The following is a 17,721-nucleotide window of genomic DNA, read 5'->3' as shown; positions in this document are numbered from 1 at the left end:
ACTAATATTTGGTAACTAAACCTATGTCTATTTATTATTTAATCAAGATTTAATCAATGAAATTGTGCTCAGGACCTAAGCAAACATATGACTACTTTTTGCATCCTAGGAAAAGAATGATGTCAAAGAGACACTTTTTATGGAGGACAATGCTAAATATATTGTTTTTGCTTTGACCTTTTGGACATAATAACTTTTTCAGAAAATGTAAACTATTAGAAGACTATACAAGCAGTATCTAACACTACTCAATGTTAAAGGTGAAAAATAGAACAAATGAGTGGGTTAAGTGATAAAAAACAAAACTTGGTGACACTGGAATTATAGATATGACATAGAGCAGAAGAGATTCTCAGTGTTTTGATATTCAACCAGGAATCCTGATGTAGGTTCACACACCCCCAAATAGCACCGGAAGGCAATTAATTACTTTTCAACAAATTCACATGGAACAGCAATGATACATTTATCCACAGCAATTCATTTTATACATTATTATTGATATGCTTTATATATCATTGTTATGAATATATGTACCCATAATAATTTGCTAATGTATTAGAATTTGTTGCATCTATATGTAACTTGATGGACTCCAAGCATAAGAATGGTTAGCTTTGTTATATTACCTTGTTGTAAGATCTGACCCACCATAATTAATTCCGATAGAACATAATTGTCAATTAACTCTTGAACTCTGTCTAGCCTTTACTCCCAAAGAGAACAGACTAAAGGTACAATCTGCCAAAGAGAAGCATTTAATGACATAAGTCTGGGTCTTTTGCATATTTCAAAAGATAGCTAGTCTTTTTTGTTTCGGTGAGGCTTTTATTGTGACAATGTAAACCATCCTTAAGCAATTGTTAATCAATGTAAAAGTAAGACATCCATGTTTGGAGAAGTTGGTTATATTTGTATTAAGTAACTATTCAAAGAAATTTAAAATTCCTTATATCAGGTTATGTAAACAATGCAACCTGATCAATTGGTTACTGATCATGAATTAATATACTATTGCATTTTTTTGTGATCTTGTTTTATATATATATATATAATTATATATATATATATATATATATAATTAGGGTTTCTCTAGAAAACTGGAACTCTTAAACACTGGGATAAAAAAAGGAAATGTCAGGACTGAATGTGGAGTACAAAAGTAAATAAAATTATTGGCCATGAAAATATTCAAAAAGGATGAACTTGTCTCATTTATTTATTTATGGTCTTACTCCTGTTTGTATACCAGTGCTCCTTGAATTATATCATACAACAGGAGAAATGGGATTGAAGGACAGTAAGGATGGAAGCCACACAACAGTGGGTTTCTGGAGAGGAAACAGTTGCAGGAAATCTTGTCTTCTTTTAGGTACAAAAGAAATGCAGAAACAGGATAGATTATAATTAAGTAACTACCAATAGACAAATGTATGATTATAAAATAAAATAAGAACTTTTTGGCATGGAAATAATCTTGACATGACAATAAACTCTTTGGGATTGGAAGAGTCTCTAAAATCCCCAAATAACATAAATATCTACTAAAGACTTTAGTATTTCAGAAAATATTGTTTGTTGGTCAAACTCTGATCACAGCACAAAATGTATACTACCTCTGACTCCATTTTGCAATATAATTTGTTTAAAATTGAATTTAAGTATTATAACTTGCAGGTGATGAAACATTTATACTTAATCTCTTGCCTGGCCCTATGAACCTAAACACCTATCACAGTAATATATTAGAAATATAAAATTCTCATTAATTCATTTATACTAACTCATCATGAACAAAGTCCATGACAAAAGTGTGGTAGTCCAATTGTACACACTTCCATGCAATCTACAGTAAGTCTAAAATCATATTTAGAAAGCATAGATACCACATGGTTTTAAATATAACATGATCCATTCTTTTCTAAGGAAATGTACAAAATATAAGAAATAATTTTATCTATCTTAAATTTATGAAAGGCTAAGAACTTATTGTTTCTAGATTGATGCAAACATTGCATAAAATTAGCATTTACAAAGAAATTATGACCAGAAACCAGTGACTCACATCTGCAATTCTAACTATTCAGGAAGCTGAGATCCAAGGATCATGGTCCCAAAGCCAGCTGGGACAAGAAAGTCTGTGAGACTATTATCTGCAATTAGCCACTAAAATGCTAGAAGTAGAGCTGTGGGTCAAAGTGATAGAGTGCTGTCCTTGAGCATAAATTATCAGAGACCATACCAAGGATGAGTTCAAGCCCTAGCTAGATTGATGCATGCACGCGCACACACACACGCACGTGCGCGCGCACACACACACACACACACACACACACACACACACACACACACACACTACAGATAATTCTTCCAGTCCGTTAATGACATAAAGTAAGGGACTTTTTTTTTTTTTTTGGCCAGTCTTGGGGTTTGGGACTCATGGCCTGAGCACCCTACCTCTTGAGCCACAGCACCGGTTTTGACTGTTTCTGCTTGTGTGGTGATGAGGAATCGAACCCAGGACTTCATATGTGCTAAGCATCACTCTACTGCTAAGCCACATTCCCAGCTCCCTGGGACAAAATTTTATACAACACATTAATCTGACTTACTTGTTCTTTACTTCTTTGTTTCTGTATGGGGGTATATTTATATCAGGATAACCAATGAATGTCTTTGGAGGCCTTCTAGTCATCAGCAAAGATGACATAAAACAGTCTATATTCTTAGACACTAAATTCAAGGCTCTCACATGATGAGTTCGACTTCTTATTCCACATTTACTATCATTTGGGATTGTCTTACAAATAGTTCTCCCCTCACAATCTAAAAAAGTAACCACATTTCAGGAATCTCAGATTTTCTTCTAAGAACTGTCTTACTCCTATTGTGTGCTGATTTGAAACTAAATATATTTAATTGACTTTACCCCTCAATGACTTAATACTAATGAGATGGTCACATGAATGAATGCCTGAATTGGCGATAAGTTTAGAAGGCAGATTATATGTCATCTTTCTTACTCCCTTCAGATCAGTAAGCATTTCAAAAACAGACTGTCATAGCATAACAAACATACCTCATGTCCTTTTACTGTGTTTTGAAGTATTTGTAGAGGGTGCCTTTATTTGTTTGTTTATGTATTTTCATAGGCCATCAAGTCTGTCAGTACCACTTTCCCAACAGCTGGCACTTCCATCATGTCTTTATGTTACATTCAAAAAACTCTAACAATATTTTTTCCATCATTATACGTGTCATAGTGATTTGTGGTTAGTGATCTTTGATGTCACTGTTTGAATGTTTTGGTGCCATAAATCATGCCAGACAAAATGGCAAAATTAATTGATAAGTGTTGTGAATTCTGCTTGTTCTTTTCAACTAGCCATTGCCCTGTTTCTTCCTCTCTTCAGTATTCTACATTCTCTGAGAAGCAATACCCACATTAGGCCATTAACCTCTACCAGACGAAAACTTCTAAGCATTCAAGTTAAAGGAAAACTTTCACACCTTTCATTTTAAACTTAAAGCTAGAAATGTTTAGTGCAGAAAGTATGTCAAAAGTTGACAGGCTGAAAGTCCAAATTCACGTGTGAAACAGTCAAGTTGTGAATGCAAAAGGGAAGTTCTCTAAGGATATTAAAAATGTTACTGTAATGGACACACAAATGATTAGAAAGTTTAAAAACTACCTTTCTGCTAATAAGTAGAGATTATAGTGCTCTGAACAGAAGATCAAACCAGCTGCAGCACTCCTAGAAGTCAAATTCCACTCTCCAGAACAAAAGTTAAACCCTATATGAACTTTGTAAAGGCTGGGAGAGGAGAAGAACATACAAAATAAAGTTTACAGCTAATAGAAGTTGGCTTGTGGGGCTTAAAGAAGATGCAACATAAAAGATAAAAGCATAATCTGTAGCAGCAAATGCTGATAAAAAGGAAATATCTGACTACCTAGAAATTCTAGCTATGATCATTTATTATGAAGCCCATGAATCAAGGGCTAATAATTTCACTTTCAAATCTTATTATTTAAAAATTAAACTCCCTAGTGTAGCTAAGAAAACCATGTTCATTGCAGCAATATTTACAACAGCCAAGATATTGGATCAGCCCAGATGCTTCTCAACAGATGAATGGATCAAGGAAATGTGGTATATACACCCAATGGAATTCTACTCAGACATCAGAAAGAATGATATTTTACCATTTGTAAGGAGATGGATCAACGTAGAAAAAATACAGTAAATGAAGTAAGCCAGACCCAGAGAAACAAAGGTTGCATCAGTTTCCTTCATTTGTGGTGGCTAGATTGTGCCTATAAATCTATAACTAATCACAACAGATGGTATGCAATAGTTACAAATGGATTCAATGAAGTAAGCTAGACTCTATAGAGAGCTCAGATAGTACAATTCTTTAAAGATTAAGTCAAAGCCCAATAAAGTAAGTACTAGAGCACTTGCAAGTGGATGGTAGGACCAAGGGGTGAGGGGTATACAAATGAAGGGGATGGAAGGAGGGTGGAACAATAATGCCAGCACTGGCAAGCTATGTCACTGCCTTTATGAGATTCCAAGTCACCAAAATACAAAAATAACAGCTCTAAGAAGATTGTTTTGCATTTCACTAGGTGCTTTGTAAGTCACTACCTATATGGCTCTGAAATATGTGTAGGGTTTTACAGTGGAACTCATTTTTCAAATGAAATTGTTCTGCATTCTATTATAAAAGAGACAGATACTGTGGATGTATTTTGTATGTGGATAGAAACTGATGTGTGAATGATCTAGGTGGACAGAATTTTTTCTATGTTCTGTAGTTTTCACAGAAAGGGAACAGTTAAAGTATAGACAATGAACCACATTCAGTAGGGCTTTCAATTACAATTGCTGGTATTGAACGGTTGTACTGTACTCTGTTAAAAGATTATCTTGTTTCAAGATAAAACTCAAAATATGTAACAAAAAAGAATTCAGTGTGTATATAATAAAATAAGAAAAGTGAGAGATGGGTGGGTCAAAGTGGGGGTGAAATTGTTGAAGGGAAGACACAGATTAAGATGCATTGTACACATCAACTGCTTTGTTAAATGACAAAAATAAAATTCAACACTTTTTCTGAAAAATTAAGAAAAGTGAGGGAAGATGTGGGCTGAGAGGAATGAACGAGAATGTTGAACATGGTGACATCGGTCAAAATGCACTGTATTACAAACTGCTCTATTGAATGGGAAATCCTTTGTACAACTACTTAAAAGATACTAAAAATATTTTGAGAGGAACTAAATTTCATCACTGCCATACATAGTGTGCCTATAGATGGGCGGGACAAGTTAAACCAAAATTGTCTTGGGTATAATGCATACTGTAGGTGCTATTAAGATCATTGTGATGTGTGGATGAAGGTCAAAATATCAGCAAAGAGAAAGCTTCAGTAGAAGTTGATGACAATGCTAATGGACAATTTTGAAGGGTTCAAAACGTCTGTGGAGTTAAGTACTACATATTGGTGGTGATAGCAAAAGAGCTAAAATTAGAAATATAGTCTGAAGGTGTAACTAAATTGCAACAAGACTGTGATTAAACTCCAATAGCCAAAAAAATTGCTTCTTATGTATGTGGAAGAGATAGTGGCTTGTTGTGATAGACTCTACCCATTCTGAAGATGCTGCGAAAACTACAGAAGTGACAACACAGGGCTTCGAATAGGACATGCACTTGGTGGATAATGCAGAGTTTGAGACAGCTAATTCTAAGTGGAAAACATAACTGCTGCAGCTAAAATATTTCCAACTACCATGGTCCACTGTAGAGAAATCTTTCATGAAAGGAAGATTCATTAGGATGACAAACTTCACTCCTGTCTCATTTTAAGAAATCACCAGAGCCATCCAAAGTTTTAGTACCTACTGCCCTAATCTGTCAATAGGCATCAACACTAAAATAAGAACCTCCAACATCAGAGCGATTATTGCTCACTAAAGGCTCATTCCTTTTGGTTGCAATAAAATATTTTAGTTAAGGTATGCATACCATTTTTGCATAATGCTATTGCTTAGCAATCATGTATGCAATAATGTAACTATAATTTTTATCTGGGAACTCAAATATTGTGTGACTTGCTCTAGTCTGTTGTTGACTTATTGCCATAGTCGAGCATTTACTCGAAAGTAAGCCTGTGATAAACTTTGAAGTATAAGTAATACTTCACCAAACAAAAACTTATTATGGCAATGAGTTAGTAACACCCTATTAGTTATTAATAAAAGAATGAAATCTTTAAGATTAAAGATGACATTGCTTACTTACAAGTATTAATAGGAGCTGTATCAGAATTTTTTTTTTTTTTTTTTTTTTGGCCAGTCCTAGGCCGTGAACTCAGGGCCTGAGCACTATCCCTGGCTTCTTTTTGCTCAAGGCTAGCACTCTGCCACTTGAGCCACCGTGCTACTTCTGGCCATTTTCTGTATATGTGGTGCTCAGGAATCGAACCCAGGGCCTCATGTATACGAGGCAAGCACTCTTGCCACTAGGCCATATTCCCAGCCCAGAATGTATTTTAATAAAAAGAAAATATTACAAAGAAAAACCAATGCATCGTGTAATCCAAATTATTCCACTGGAAGTTCCTGGTTCTAATTATACAGATATCTAATTCAGGTCGATACATGACTGAGGGTCATTCAGTTAGTTAAACAAAAGAAAAATAGATTGAGTTACTAACAGAATGATTCAATTATGACATTGAGGAACCCAAATAAGAATTCCAGGGTAGGGGCCAGTTCTTTTAGCCAACGTGATGTCTAAAGCAGATTTATCCATTCTGCAATTCTATCTGCTGCTTGGCACTCAGATGCATTGAACCATGAACAAAGTGAACTTGACAACTGCTATGGCTCTTCCAGTCCATCATCCATTTCCCATCACATATGATAAGACGTTTCAAAGCATGTCAACATGAACTGAGTACTTCTCATTCAAATTCCCCCCCCCCTTGAAAATTCATTACAACTGTTTACTAGGAATTTACTCTGTTAAAACGTGTAATTCCTCACAAGTGAAAATTCAATTTGTCTTAAACCATTAATCAGCAAATTACATCAGGAGATTTTTCTACTTTTGAATGAAATAGTAATACGATTCATCTGGAAAGTATGAAATAGTATGGGAAAAACCTCTTAAAATATATAATTTACTTTAAATAAGTAACAGTCCTTGCTCACTCCAATCTTACTACCACAGATTCCATCTTGTCCTTCATGAGCCACATTGAGATGAATACAAGACCTGGCCTAAAAACGCCCCAGCCACCAGCATCACTAGCAGTCCTTTGTTAGTTTTCTCACAGCACCGGCCATTTCTCTCCTATGTACATGGCTAGTGTTCTGTGATTTCCTCCCTTACAGGGCCTTATGTATATTCTCCCACCCCGACCCCCTTACAGAACTGCAAGCTGTTTCCAGTCAGTCTTTCAGCTTCTCTTTCCTAGGAAGTTTATAGGCATAGAAGTCATATGTCAAGTATCTAACATTACCTGTGGCATTTCTATAATGAATACACTTAAAAAGGCTCCTGAAAAGATCAAATTAAACTAGTAAATATTTATTTAAATCTGAATGTAATAGGGCTCAATTACTTGGTGATTTTAGATACCTGATATGTATTTGGTACAAATTGAGCTATGTTTCACACAGACTTTGCTGCACATTAAATTAAGTATTATTTAGAATTAGGTAAGTGTTTATAAACACATTCACAAATACTCACTTTTAATTGACTGTGCTAAAAAAAGGTTGGGAAGGGTTTTATATTTTCACATTAGCACTTATGATTTAAACAAAACTAAGAAATATATATAAGTTTATCAATCAATATGGTACTTTAGTGATCATGGAAAATATATATTATTTAGTATGCTAACACTTCTGGTACCACTTTTAAGATTCTTATGCTAATAATATGAAGGACTGACATTTCAGTACCTCTATCTTCCCTATTCAAATACAAATTAAAAGAGATTAAGCAACATATGCATGTAATTTATTATTACTTCAAATGTATTTATAGAAAATGGAAATTTATGCAGAAAATATAATGTGATTTTTAAAATGATAACTGTAACTAGGCAAATAGGGGCAACTAAAATGAGTTGTCCATTCACTTATTCTCTCCCTCAATTCTGTACTTACTGCAAATTCATGTATTCCATCTCTAAAACAACTTAAAAAACATGACCACAAATACTTTAAAGACATCATCCTTGAGCTGGTCCATTATGTGGTCAATAGTAAATGGAAAAGGCCTAGCCAAGTATGAAAGAAACATGTAGTAGTTGCCTATGTCCATTATGTATTTTTCAAGCTTATATTTAAATTCATAAAAATTCTCATTAGATGATTCTTTTTTAGTTTTAATTTTAATTTAGTTTCCACTTAGGTAAGAAATACCTATACCTCTCCAAAATATACCAACAGTTTCTAGGGCTTTTGTTTGTTTTGGTTTGGTTTTTGTTCCATTGTTATGGCTGCTTGAGCAGAGCTTGTTGAACTTGCTAGGCTGGTGCTTTACCACTTGAGCCCACCTACAACTTTGTTTTATTGTTTGCTAAAATATTTTGAGTAGAATCCCATAAAGCTTTCAGTCTCAAACTATAATCCTTTCACTCTTAGCATCTTGAGTTGTTAAGATTACCGGCATGAATGATGCATGCCTGACCTCTTTTTTTTTTTTTTTGTCTTTTTTAGTCATATTAGCAATTTCACATTAATCTAAATGGATTACAATTATCTCTGGCCATAAAGAAAATGCAAATCAAAACAATACTGAAAGTCTATCTCACCCCAGTTAGAATGGCTAACATCAAGAAATGTATCCAATGCCCAACGTATGATACTGTAACCTCTCTGTACGTCAGTTTGATAATAAAAATTTGAGAAAAAAAAATAACACATGTCAGCATGGATGTAGTCAAAAGAGAACTCTATTACACTGTTGTTGGGAATGTAAACTTGTTCAATCACTCTGGAAAGCAGTGTGCAGGTTCCTCAAAAAAATTAACATTGAGCTACCTCTTCTTGACATTTATCTAATAGAGCACAAACAAGACCACACTAAAGCTACCAGTACAACTACATTCTTTGGGATATTTACCATAGCCAAGATATAGAATCAGCCTCAGTGGACAAATAGATCAAGAAAATAAGGTATATATACACAAGGGAATTCTACTCATCCATTAGAAAGAATGATATTGTGTTATTCATAAGGAAATAAAAAGACTAGGAAAAATCCTAAGGAAATGGAAAGATTTGGGAGAAAAATTATTAACTGAAATAAGCCAGAACCTGAGAAAAACAGATGGCATAAGTGTCTCTCATTTGTGATAGCTAGAATGTGTCTATAAATCCACAAGTAAACACACTGGGTGGTAAGAAAGTGATTACAAAGGATTTAACTGAAGTGGAATATTCTCTTTGGAGAGTGCAAATCGTATAATTCCTTAAAAACATGTTTTTCAAAGTGAGCTTGTAAGAGTAAATGTCAATTTGATGACTATGAGTGCTAAGTGTCTTTCAAAACTTTCACAATTTAAAATGTGACTAGTAACATGTTTCCTTAATCCTATTAGAAAGCATATCTCTCTTGTCATGTTAAAATAATCAAGCATACTCTTGCCAACTTTTTGTGAGACTTTTCTTGGCTTCCCATCTGACTTAACAGATGCAATAAATATTAAGTATATATGATTATAAATATTTAAATTTCCGTGGATGTAGTGGATCCCTAAATAAATGCATGGATGTGTTTGGAATAAATGCTACATTTCCATCTGCCACTGCAAACTGGATAGAACATAACAGTGTTGCCAAAAGTCATTAACACATTTTAGTCCATATCCCTGCCACTAGAGGATGATGGAGCACACAAAAGAGAAAAGGGCATTGAAAACACCCTGTTGAGTCTGGGTGGCTCACACCTGCAATACAAGCTAGGCAGGAGGCTGAGATCTGAGGAAGGTGGTTTGAAGCCAGCCAAGACAGAAGAGTTCCCATCATATTCTTCTCTTTTTTTTTTTTTGGGGGGGGGGGCAGTCCTGGGCCTTGGACTCAGGGCCTGAGCACTGTCCCTGGCTTCTTTTTGCTCAAGGCTAGCACTCTGCCACTTGAGCCACAGTGCCACTTGTGGCCATTTTCTGTATATGTGGTGCTGGGGAATCGAACCCAGGGCCTCATGTATATGCGGCAGGCACTCTTGCCACTAGGCCATATCCCCAGCCCCCCCCCCCCCCATCATATTCTTATCTCCAATAAACTATTCAAAAAGGCCAGAAGTGGCGCTGTGGCTCAAGTGATTGCTAGCCTTGAGCACAAAGAGGATCGGGGACAGCACACTGGCCTTGTGTTCAAGCTCCAGGATGGGGGGGGGGGGAAGAAAGAAAGAAAGAAGAAGAAGGAAGGAAGGAAGGAAGGGGGAGGGAGGGAGGGAGGGAGGGAGGGGGAGGGAGGGAGGGAGGGAGGGAGGGGAGGAAAGGGGAGAGGAGGAGAGGAGAGGGGAGTGCAGGGGAGGGAAGGGGAGAGGAGGGAAAAGAAAGAGAGGAAAGGGGAGGGCAGGGGAGGGCAGGGGAGGGGAGGGCAGGGGAGGGCAGGGGGGGCAGGGGAGGGCAGGGGAGGGGAGGGCAGGGGAGGGCAGGGGAGGGCAGGGGAGGGCAGGGGAGGGGAGGGAAGGGAAGGGAGGGGAGGGAGGGAAGGGAAGGGAAGGGAAGGGAAGGGAGGAAAAGGAAAGAGAAATACCCTCACTTAAAATAATTTAATTCCTGATTTGTTTTTTGAATAATTTATCCTCTATGCCAAAATATTTGTGTTAGAATCACATAATTGGAAGTACAGATAGAGGCCCCAACATCTAATAAGCCCTTAATTCAGTTACAGAGATACATGTAATGTGCGTGTCCATGTGTGCATGTGCAGTGTGTGTGTATGTGTGTGTGTGTTTCAAGCAAGTCATTCAAAGTAAGCCTTACCAGTGTAAGATAAGTGATAATACAAATATTACATGGTCATGCAATAAAGATACTGATTGCAAAGAGGAAAGAGAGATTTTATAGAGCATTCAATCCAACTCCTCATTATTTAGGAGAGGAAAATGGGCACAGAGTCTTCAAGATTTTTCTCAAGGAAAAGGAAATAAGAGACGGAGTAACACAACATTCCCTACAATCATATTAATCAAAGTTTATTGTCATGACCTGTTTATCTAAGTTCACTTCTGACACAAGCCAGGCTCTGTGTCAGCCTTAGCTATTTTTTCTCTTGGATTTAGCAATTCTTCTCAAGAAGGAATATGCAAATACATAGGTACCTTGTAGTCTTATATTAGTTTAGAGACAAATCACTAATTCTCATTTTGGTACCAGAATAAAAGCAATTATTGCATAAGAAATTAAGTGATGGGCATCACACACACACACAAGCATAAAGCAAACATTAATGAGGTGAGTAAATGAATGCATGAATAAATGAATGAATGAATAAGGCCACAGTATCACATGCCTGATTCTCCAGAAAACGTCAGCACAACCTGGAAAAATAACAGCTTTTGACACACCCTCTTCTTATGCCTTCAAGGAAGGAAGTCATATAATAAAACCAAACTCAAAGAACAGTACAGAACCTGAAACTACAGATAGCCGAAAGCAAACTGTTGTTTGCTTCTGTCTAGACAGCATCATGCGGTAGGGAGCAAAGCCCGCTGAAATACCTGATAGAATTCTGACTTCGGCTTCGTTTCCCGTTCGCGAACTGGCGGGATTCCTAGCTGTGCACCGATAAATTCCAGTGTCCCCGGGTTGCAGCCGGCTGATCTGCAATGCTCCGGAGGGCAAGACCACCACGCGGGAGTCTCCTGAGCCTGGAGGGAGGTCTTGTTGATTTTTCTGCCAGTGTATTGTTGGCATGGGCTCCCCAATGACTTCACACTTGAGGAGCACCGTATCTCCCACGAAGGCCGTGACAGATTCTGTCTGGGAAAGGAACCTCAAAGGTCCTACAGGGGGGGAAACAAAGAAGGAAAACATGAGAGCCCCAGTAATTGCCAATGAATGTAATCCTACCTTATGCTCACAATGGAAAGTTGCCGTTCAGGGGATGTTTTCCTCACATCAATTCATTTGCTCTTCACAAAGTAACACAAATCACATGGCAGACGTGCTCCAAGTGGGTTTGGTGGAAAACAACAACGAAGATATCACCATTCATCTCCCGAAACTTACTGTTTTAGATTTGGTTATAATATATCAAAAAACAAACAAACAAACAAACAAACAACAGCAAAGGGCTTTGTTCTAATTTTGTAGATGAAGAAAGGGAGGCTCAGAAAAGTGATATTCCACAGGCAAGTTCATTTCATTATTGTGGAGCTGAGGAGACTTTGTTCTGGTGGTATGTTCTGGCAGGTACCCAACCTAGGACAAAATCTATGAAGACCTGGAGATTCATGAAGGATTGGTCACCCAGCAAGACCCAAGGCATTTTTAACAAAGAAGAGAGCTCTATCCACTGCCAACTGGAAGAAGCAGAAAAGTACCTTCCTCAGGCTGCTTAAGATAAATGAGCATCACTTAGAAGCAGGTAGGGTGAAGTTATGGTTAAAAAAAAAGTCATAAAGTTGAAATCAGAATATCTTATGTTCCTGTGAAACTTTTTGTAACATTTCATTTCTTGGCTATGAAACTGGATGGTAGTAAGCTCATAGGACACTGTGATATTCCCATAAAATAATGTGAAAATTATGCATTTATGTGGGTGATTAAAGAAATAAAGGGGATAAACGAAAATATCAAAACTGATCAGGCTTAAGTATAACATGGTGTGTAAGAAGTCTCTATGCATCCTAATTCTGTACAGAGAAAAGGTAGAAAACAATTTGATCTTGCCCTTGTCAACTCCTTTATAAACAAATAAATATCTGTGATTTTAATCTCTAGATCATGAAAATATTTTGGATATTTTTTATTATGAATAAATGTGTATGAATAAAGCACCATTGATAAATCATTCCCAAATACATTCTTTACACCTAACAGAACCCAATGATTCTTTTTTTTTTTTTTTTTTTTTTTGCCTGTCCTGGCGCTTGAGACTCAGGGCCTGAGCACTGTACTTGGCTTCTTTTTGCTCAAGGCTAGCCCTCTACCACTTGAGCCACAGCACCACTTCTGGCATTTTCTATATATGTGGTGCTGAGGAATCGAACCTACGGATTCATGTATAGGAGGCAAGTACTCTTGCCACTAGGCCATATTCCCAGCCCCAGAACCCAGTGATTCTAATTCCTGAATTCTTGTTCTACTTATCATAGGTATGTTATGATAATCCCAATTTCATTTTAATCATTCTGGGATAGTTTTCACTGGCTGCACATTTCATAAAATATTGATTCTTTCATTGGTTTCCAGCCTATATCAGCTTGACCTAATCATATCTGATGGTACTGTGATGTTTTGAGGTTCATTTTAATTAAGTCAAAACTTCCCAAGTCCAGAATTAAATTTTGTCAAGAAGTTTTGATTTTTCCATCAACATTAGTCAATAACAAATCCTATTGTGTTCCACTTTTGCTATTAGTATGAACTTGGGTCTATTAATTTTCAGAAACCTAATTTTCTCTAGAAACCTATAAAAAAATTTGCAAGTGACAGACGGGCAAAGGTAAAAAGGCCTGTGTCAAACACAATTTAATAAGAGAGACAATAAAATACATAGAAAACATGCCCTAGGCAAAAGTAGAATTTCTTGTCCACAAAGTAACTGAATCTACAGACTAGAAAATCTTATCAATGTCACAGATGAAATGAATGTAAGTTGCTGAAAGGTAACATCATCTGAGCTATACTTACATTAAAAAGGAAACAAACAACAAACAAACATCAACTAGGTTCCAGAGGCTTATACCTGTAATCCACCTAAGGTTTTGGGAAGACAAGAAATTTTTATCTCCAACTAATCAGGCTAGAAGTAGAGGTATGATAGGCTCAATGGTAGCGCATCAGCTTTGAGCAAAAACAAATGAGAGCACTAAGCCCTGAGTTCAAGCCCTGTTACCAGAACACACACACACACACACACACACACACACACACACACACACACACACATCTTGAAATCCTATAGATAATATTAAGGTTATTGTTTAAAACTAATGTCATTAGTAGAAAAATAGAGAAACTTTAATATTGAATCAAATGGCAACATATCAATGGAATTTATATATATGTATAAATTAAAATTACTTATCTGATTCCTAATTTGTGGAGTCAAAGCATGTATTTTAAAAAAGAATAGTTTGGTGCTGGGGGCTGGTGGTTCACACCTGTAATCCTAGCTACTCAAGAGGCTGAAATTTGAGAATCCAAGTTGAAAGCCAACCCAAGTAAGAAAGTCCCTGAGACCCTTATCTCCAATTAACCACTAGAAAATTAGAAGTGGAGTTGTGGCTCAAAGTGGTTAAGTAATAGCCTTGAGCATTGAACCCAGACCCTGAGTTCAAGCCCCATGAATGACTTTTTTCTTCTTCTTTATTGTGAAGATGAAGTAACCGAAGGTTTACAGTTTCATACTTAAGGCAGTGAGTACATTCCTTATCCAACTTGTTACCTCCTCCCTTATTTTTCCCCTGCCTCTCCCCTCCCCCTTTCCTTCTCGCTCCCATGAGTTACACAGTTGGTTTACACCAAATGGTTTTGTAAGGATTGCTTTTGGAATGGTTTGTCTTTTTATCCTTTGTCTCTTGATTTTTGTATTTCCTTTCCCTTCCCTAGTTCTAATACATGTATATACAGTATCCAGAGTATTAAGATCCAATACAGTGATACAGGGGTAAAACCATGGGAAGGGAATATGAGAGGAAAAACAAAGAGAACAAAAATGTTTAAAAAAAATAATAGTTTGTGCATACCACACCAAAAATATTTTGTAAGGCTTGTGTTGAGTAAGAAATTCCAAAGAAACTTTTGGCATTTTCAATCAACTAGTTATCTTCTCTATGTTCAACTTTGTTCATCCTTAGTTATTTTTCTTTTCTTGTAGTTAAAATATAGGAATAATTTTCTGACACATGCAAGTTATAAAATAAGATGTTTTTGGTAAATTGTTCAAGACCTTTAAGTATGCAAATGGTTAGTCCTCTGTAAGTAACATACCTATATAAAGTTCATCTATTTTACATCTGAATAGCTATAGTCAGTGAAAATGGACTTGCAAATTAACTCTATAGCACAGGAAAAATATAAAAAGGAATTGGAATTCCTATGAGCCTTGACATTTCATGTTAATATCATTGGAATTAATGAAATGGTGTTCATTCTGAATCCTATTTCAATATGAACTTTATGGGGACTTAACATATAGAGTACAAAACTTCATGCTATTTAAATGCTGAAAATAAAATGTTTGGAAAGCACAAATAGTTGATTATTTAATACAGTGATAGATTACAAAAATAATTTGTCATATTTTCTTTCTGTTTCTACAAAGAAAACTCTACCTACTATAAAAGCAAGTCAAGTTTACAAGAGTTTGTATGGTTTGAATTAACACTCCAACATTGGGCAAAAATTTAGCATGCTTTTTATTTTTTCATGCTATTGCCCAAAACCAGTCACAGAGTTCAAAGAAGTGATACACTATCAATTTAGTAGTGTATTTCCTTTGCTTTTTAAAAAAATTTTTTTTGCCATTCCTGAGGCTTAAACTCAGAGCTTGGGACTGTCCCTAGACTCTGTGTTCAAGGCTAATGCTCTACCCCTTGAGCCCCAATGCCACGTTCAGCTTTTTCTGAGTAGTTTATTTTATTTTTATTTTTTTAATTTATATTACATATTTATTAAGGCAAGGAACTATATAGAAAAAACACATTTGTTCTGCTTAAGGCATACTTGGGAATAAACCATTGTACAAATTACTGCACATCTGAAACCACAGTACATAACAGACTGTCTGCATAAAAAAATGTTAAAGTAGTAAACCAGGTGTAATTTACCTGACTTAGGTCATACATATAGATCGGAAAACAAAAATAGATTCCTTGTCAAAGTATGCAGCAGTTGAGAACTTTGGCTTCCTCTTTTGGTACCTTTAGAACCAAGACTCAGCAAGCACCATCATTTAGGCTATTAGAACACATATTCTGTGCCTGAAATTTCTTCCTCTTCTTCTAACTGAATAATGGCTTTTAGAAGGCAAAGATAATACAAGGTGATCTTTATATATTTATATTGCATCTGAAACACAATTCAAGGGAATTCTGGTCTTCCCTTCTTCCCCTTCCCCCCACCCCCCTCCCCGAGTAGTTTATTTGTGATTAAAAAGTCTCATGGACTTTTCTGCCCTGGCTGGCTTTGAACAGCTATCCTGAGATCTTAGCCTCCTGAGCTTTGCCTGGGTTCGTAGTGTATTTTCAATGTATGAATATGAGTATCTAAAAATGAATGCTCAAATCATTTTACTTGTAAGAATAAAATGCGGCGTTTTCAGAAGTTTTTTCATGCTCTAATGCAAGAAGGAAATGTCCTGTGTTTCATGCAATTACAATGTTTAGAAGATTCTCATAAGAAATTGTTACTTGCTCAACAAGAGCCAATTCAGACTCATCAGATCACACATTTTCTTTCCTTTGTCGTTTCTTCATTCAAATCCCATCCAAACACAAAAATGGTATTCCTAAATCACTTGTTTGTTGTTCAGTCAGGAAACTAACTCTGATATTCTCAAATGTGTCTGGCAGTGTCTTTCTCTCCAAATACTGGGCCAAGTTTTTTTTGCTTAATTATGCATCCAAAAATCTAGTATAATGTGCCTTCTAGGCTCATTTTCCACAATGCTGGTAATATGCATCTCAGAAGTATTGAATTTGTCTCCAATCTAAACATGGCTCATTGTTGAATTGTATTTCTTGTGGTCTTTCCTCTAAAAATGAGTGTTCTGTCCCTTAACATATACCTATCAAAACTTACTCTATTTTCTAGTCCTACCAGAAACCACCTACCTTTTAAATTTTTATAGCACTCGTAATTTACAGATGCCATAACACAGGCTAAGTATATAAATAAAAGCTGAAAAGGTCTGCATGTTTCTGTTAGGTTTTCTGTAGTTTATTTCCACAGGGTATATTAAATATTTACTGACAGATTAAAAAAAAACAAGCATAAATATTTGCTGAGGGTCTGTGTGACTCTCAATGCTTTGCAACATTTGCACATTGAAAATGGGGTTTGTATTTGTGTTCTTGGGCTCTATGAAGTGGCAACAACTCAGCAAGTTTGGGATGATCGATATTTATGTACCAGAAGGCCTGGTTTCCTGGGGGTTGCCCACCTACCTCACCTCTTCACAGTTGGTTGAGTGCATCAGTTCTCAGTTCCACAATTTACTCTAATTGCCTTCAAAAACTTTCTCTTTAATCTTTACAATGACTCTCCTCCTTCCTTCCTTCCTCTGCTCCTCTCTTCACTCCTTTGTGGGTATGCTGTTACGGAGGGCTCTGTACACACAGGGCAAGCGTCCAGCCACTAACTTACATTTTAAGATCACCAGAGTTATTTAAATCATTATTAGTAGTAGCTGCATGTTATGTATAAAACTTATGGGGGCAAAACTCTTTTAAATCAGTTAGTATACTGCAGCATGATTATCAAATAGATTTAGTACTGAAGTACTATACTTCT

At 36.3% G+C, this 17,721-nt stretch overlaps 1 protein-coding gene across 1 annotated transcript in view; it reads right to left on the bottom strand.

Moving 5' to 3' along the window:
* The window catches only part of Dcc (DCC netrin 1 receptor), a 961,067-nt gene that overhangs the window by 493,571 nt on the left and 449,775 nt on the right, over positions 1 to 17,721 (bottom strand). Inside the window, exon 3 of the mRNA XM_048363596.1 lies at positions 11,760 to 12,044. Coding sequence (XP_048219553.1) covers positions 11,760 to 12,044 — 285 coding nt within the window. The remainder of the gene's footprint in view (positions 1 to 11,759; positions 12,045 to 17,721) is intronic.

Source organism: Perognathus longimembris, chromosome 15 (genome assembly GCF_023159225.1).
Source record: "Perognathus longimembris pacificus isolate PPM17 chromosome 15, ASM2315922v1, whole genome shotgun sequence".
Taxonomy (NCBI): Eukaryota; Metazoa; Chordata; class Mammalia; order Rodentia; family Heteromyidae; genus Perognathus; species Perognathus longimembris.
This window is presented reverse-complemented; position numbering and strand designations above follow the sequence as displayed.